Source organism: Camellia sinensis, chromosome 3, assembly GCF_055761805.1.
Source record: "Camellia sinensis isolate YWXY chromosome 3, ASM5576180v1, whole genome shotgun sequence".
In the NCBI taxonomy this organism is placed as follows: Eukaryota; Viridiplantae; Streptophyta; class Magnoliopsida; order Ericales; family Theaceae; genus Camellia; species Camellia sinensis.
The window spans coordinates 225,442,295-225,447,351 of record NC_138963.1 but is presented as its reverse complement, the minus strand read 5'-3'; the positions used below and the strand labels follow the sequence as shown (position 1 = coordinate 225,447,351).

At 37.6% G+C, this 5,057-nt stretch overlaps 2 protein-coding genes across 3 annotated transcripts; one reads left to right on the top strand and one right to left on the bottom strand.

The window, feature by feature from the left end:
- Positions 1-1,136: 1,136 nt before the first annotated feature.
- LOC114280032 (uncharacterized) lies at positions 1,137-3,533 on the top strand. Of its 2 annotated transcripts, XM_082922418.1 has the most exons (7): positions 1,137-1,354; positions 1,467-1,559; positions 1,666-1,773; positions 2,400-2,654; positions 2,806-2,850; positions 2,991-3,068; positions 3,363-3,533. In XM_082922418.1, the coding sequence occupies exons 2-4, from the start codon at positions 1,521-1,523 to the stop codon at positions 2,601-2,603; spliced, it is 351 nt and encodes a 116-aa protein (XP_082778544.1). In that variant the 5' UTR covers positions 1,137-1,354; positions 1,467-1,520; the 3' UTR covers positions 2,604-2,654; positions 2,806-2,850; positions 2,991-3,068; positions 3,363-3,533. The 2 variants fall into 2 exon arrangements, with proteins under 2 accessions (XP_082778544.1, XP_082778545.1); XM_082922419.1 differs by lacking the exon at positions 2,991-3,068.
- A 660-nt stretch (positions 3,534-4,193) lies between these two features.
- Positions 4,194-4,850, bottom strand: LOC114280000 (3-hydroxy-3-methylglutaryl coenzyme A reductase 1-like). The gene has a single exon (XM_028222319.2). It carries the CDS (start codon positions 4,848-4,850, stop codon positions 4,194-4,196), a length of 657 nt encoding a protein of 218 aa, XP_028078120.2.
- Positions 4,851-5,057: the final 207 nt, after the last annotated feature.

Below are 5,057 nucleotides of genomic sequence, written 5' to 3'. Positions count from 1 at the left end.
ATTTGACCTAAAGTCTCAATCATTTTGTTTGGTTTTGTTCATAGGATCACGTTCTTTTTTTTATTTATTTTTTATTTTTTTTTAAGAAATAGAAATTAGATTGTCGAATGATTATTTTGGGTATTACTGTTTTAGTTGAATTTTAGAGTTGGCTATTAAACGGAAAAGGTTGAATTCCTTATAGGATTAAATTTATCCACTTTTACTTTTCAATTGGTTTTTACTAATGAAAATGGGAAATTTCATCTTCTAAACTGCTGCTGCACTACTGTGATTGATGCTTAAGAATCACTTTTTCACTATGTGATACTTATGGTATGTATAAAATTAATTAGTAGTTTTTTTTTTCCCTTCCCCTTTTACAAAATACTTTCATATATTTGTATCTCATATAAAAAATATTACTTGACTTGGCTTTGTTCTTTCATTTTTGCAGGTGGAACTCTTTTCTAATGATTTAGTAATTGAAGTTGCCAACCAACAATGTGTGCAGAGGTAACTTTCAAACAAGTGTTTTTTTTTCTAATTTATTTATTTTGGGTACACATTTTTAACTAATTATTGGCTCCCTTGTTTTTATTTTTTTCATGTGTCATAAAGAGTTCTAAAAAGGCAGCAAAAAGACATAGGAAAGAGCAACAAGCTATTGTTGCTATTGTCCATTGTGGCAGCAAAAAGACATAGGAAAGAGCAACAAGCTATTGTTGCTGCCACAATGGACAATAGAAGTGATGGACCCATTAGAATTTTAGATTCAGGTTCCAATACTCGACAAACTGAATCACCAAATGCAAATGGAGTAGCTGATTCTAGTCAACAACTAAAGAAGAAAATTAGGGGGCCATCAAAGTTAAAGATGCATGACAAAGGCAAACAAAAGTGTGATGAGATCGACTTCAATGAAAGGAACCAACCAATAGGACAAGAATCAGTGCACTTATCAACCTTAGAAGGGGTCTTAGCTCGGAAGATGGTGCCAATTAATATAGATTATTGGTTTGAAGTTCCAGATGAGATTAAGGATAAGTTATGGGCTTGTGTGAAGATAGTATGTTTATGCAGTTAATTTTTATACAACAATTCATTATTTTTCCCCCTCTTGTAATACTAAATGTTTGGTTATATGAAAATGCAGCTTAAATACAAAGTACATGATATCCACAAGACACATGTGATGCAAACGTTCGCAAAATTGTGGCACAATTACAAGTCTGAACTATCAAGAAAAGTAAGAACTCTCGCTGCAGCAGGTAAAGGTCATTTAGCACGTAATATTGCCCTCACCAAACCTGATAAGATTGGAATGGATGAATGGAAGGCATTTGTGAAAAATCGACTTTCAAAAAGCTTCATTGTAAGTGTTTTTTCATAACAGTTTTATGTAGAAGCTCATTTCTTTTCATAACAATTAAGATAAAGATTACAAATTCTTAAAAAATGTGGGCATTTCAAATGTTTACACTCAGGAAAAGAGTGAAAAATTAAAAGAGATGAGAGCAAAGTAGAAGGTGTTACACACGATGAGTAGAAAAGGCTATGCACGACTAGAGGAAGACATGGTAAGTTTGGCAATATAGACGACATTTATTTCGAAAGGATTTTGATTTTGTTGCTTCTAATTTTGTACTATGTTTTAATTTTTTTTATTTTTAATTTCTTTTCCAGAAAAATCAAAGCCAAGACCCAGATTCCATATCTAGAGTGGATGTTTGGATCAAAGGACATACAAGGCAGAAGGGGAAACCTATCAATGAAGTGCTTCAGGAAGCAGTGGTATGAATTAGCTTAATATGTTATTAAAGCTTGTGATTTCATTCAATTCAATTGAAAGATTGCTGGCTGCTACTTTACAATTTCTTTACAATTGAAAGATTGCTGTCTGATGTGCTGTTTTGTTTGGGTTACTGTTGCTGTGCTGTTTTGTTTTGGTATGGATGTTAAACAAATTGCTAGTTTGTTTTACTGTTTTTTTTTTTTGATATGTAGAGGTCTATTTTGTCTTAAACATGACCTATGAAGTTGTGCTTGTGATATTACTTCATTTTTTCAATTTGTTTGATAATTGCTTGTCTTATTGTGGTGAAGTAACTCAGAGGTGAGTTTTGTACCTATTTTTGTAGTTAGTAGAGTTGGAACGTCCTCATCCTCTTTTTCTTCTTTGGATATAAGTACAAACTATGGATTTTGGGTTTTTGGATTTGATTAGAGAAGAAATATTAGTGTTGTTTTCTTGAGACTTGAACTAAGCATTACATAAGCAACATGCCGTAATTATGCTCAATAAAAGGAATGGGGGTGATGTTTCCTTTCAGTTTATGAAATAATTCATAGGTGAGTTTTGCACTTGTTTTTGTAGTTAGCAGACTTGGGTTCCTTATCATAAATGTTATATATTGCAGAATAAGGTTCAAGAGCTTCACAAGCCTTTTACAGAAGAAGGGTCAATGTCTATCAAAGATGATGCAATTGTTCAAGCATTTGGTCCAGAACGGCGTGGTAGTATAAGAGGGCTTGGATTTGGAGCATTGCCATCGAAAGTTGATGCAGCATACCAAAATCAAAATATGAGACAACTACATGAAAAATTGCTACTATTAGAATAAGAACTCCGGGAGATAAAAGCTGAAATGTTAAAAGGAAAAAGGCAAAATGAGGTAAAAAAAAAAATGAACAATGTCACAATATATGAGGTTAAATTTATCTTCCTATAAAATTTAATTGTTTTTTAACTTTGGTACTTCCCATCTTAGATATAAGAATATTTCACAAAGTTTGTAAAAATAAAAAATTGATTAATACTTGCAGGAGCCAAGCAAAGGGGCAAATGGACACTCACATGGAGAAACTCAGGTAAACTTGCACATTTGTCATGGTTGTGCTTTTGCTTGCTTGCTTTTCTACTCAAGCTTGTCATTTTGCATATGGATTACATTAAGATTCTAAATTTAAGTAAACAAATGCTTCTTGCCATTGTATTATGATTTTTTTAGGGTGAGGAAAACGTTAGAGGTGAACATAGGGTGCATGACGATGGTGAATGTAGGATGCACTCACAACAAAATATTTGGGTAAATTTTATATGGCATTATTAATTAACTCATTTTCATTTTTCTCGTGCTTCTGCTTTTGTTTGCTTACTTGCTTTTCTACTCAAGAGCTTTTGTCAAACTTTCATATACATCCCACATCGTCTACAAAATTTGGAAAAACAAATATAACTTGATATTGTATTACATTTTTTTTAGGGTGACGAAAACCATGAAGATGATGAAGATATTTGGGTAAATTTTATATGGCATTAATAATAACTTTAATTTTATCTTCAATTCATTAGCTTATCTTATGTGTTGCTTTCATGGTAGTTGCATGACGCAAATGAAACTGGAAATGGTGGATCCTTGGACAATGCCAAATGCAAATTGTTGAATTGGGATGGAACAAAGGTGGTGGTTGCGGAAGGCACAATTGCATCAACAGATTCTAAAGCATTGGTACATCACGTGCCTCTTGGCCCTGGGTGTTGGAAAGTATGGGTTTACGTGTTATAACTGCCTGAATGCCTGTGGGTGAAGGTTGAGTTACTTAAATTGGAACAACGCATTGAATACGAGTTTTAAGCCCACTTGAGAGTGGCAAAATTATATTTTCTAAGCCCACTTGAGGGTGGCAAAATTCATGTCTTAGCCTACTTGCGGGTAGCACCATCAAACCATTTTCAAATAAACAAACATGACATGTTTCGTTCCAATTTAGGCGACTTAGTCTATACTTGTTTGCTGTGCGCATCACGTAGTAAATCTAGGCTAATAACCGGGGTAAGAACGCATAATGTTTTCAAAGCTAGATATCATGGTTAGTAGAGGCCAATCTTTGATCGGGCGAGCGGGGATGCTCATACCTGACCTTCCCCAATCGTACCCAAGTTCCTGAGCCGAGGCAACTTTGGTGATGATGGACACGTGGCCATAGGCAAACGAGTCAGGGTTTCCTAAATTTCCCCAAAAGTAAAACATTTAGGTGGGGACTCTGTATCTGGCAAAGCAGTCCATGTTTGGCACTTCTTTCTAAAAAATCTATTTTTCAAAACGATTTGCCGGATTTGGACTCTTTGGTTCAGATTAAGAACCATGACAATTTGAGTCCGAACTGTAGCAAGCCCAAATGAACAGAACGGGGGTCCTCCGTCGGGGCGGTCAGGGACGTCTACACAACCCAACTAGAGACCTCCCTGTGAGCCTCTGCATCGCCTTGCGTCGAATCGACGCCGCACGGTAACAATCGCCGAGTTTTGGTTCGAGCGAAAAGGAAGGAATCGAACCAGAAACCACCGATTTGACGATTTCTTCGTTCGAAAGCATAGGCGGCGGTTCCATCAGTTTGGGCACAGGAGGGGGGACGGCGCAATCAACAACGGCGGAGGAGGAGCAAGGAAGGAGGCGGCGATCTTCTTCGAGGATGAAGTGGTCGTCGTCAACATCCCAGGCGTCGTGAGAAGCACGGGTGATGAAGGATTGGACGAAACCAATGCCGAAGAAACCGAGGAGGTAGATGAAGGAAGCGATGAGGGAGGCTATGGCGGCGAGTTCGGAGAGAGTGACGACGTAGAGAGGGGTGGAGGATCGGATCTTATCGCGCCAACGGTGGAGGAGGTAGTAGGCCACAGAGAAGAAGAGCGTGAAGAAAATGCCGTTAGTTAGGTATAGAGGGAGAGGTAAGGCATCAGAGGCTTTTGGGGATGAGGAGGACAACGACGATGACGATTTCTTGTGGTGGAGACAGCGGTGGTGTTGGTGTTGGTGTTGGTGGTTTTCGGGGAGGGAAGGTTTAGGAGGTATCCGGCGGACGTCCATCCGGATATTCCGGCGGAGAGAAAATATGAGAGAGTGGGAGAGAGAGAGAGAGGGAGGAAGAGAAATGATTTGTTAGTGGTAGGAGAGTAGGGAAGGGAGGAGCGGAGTGTTATGCATTTTTTTATTTCAAAAGGGGACAGATGAGCAAAGATTACGGAACTTGGGGAGAGGTTGGTTTAAATAAAATTACAAATGGTGGTGGAGTGG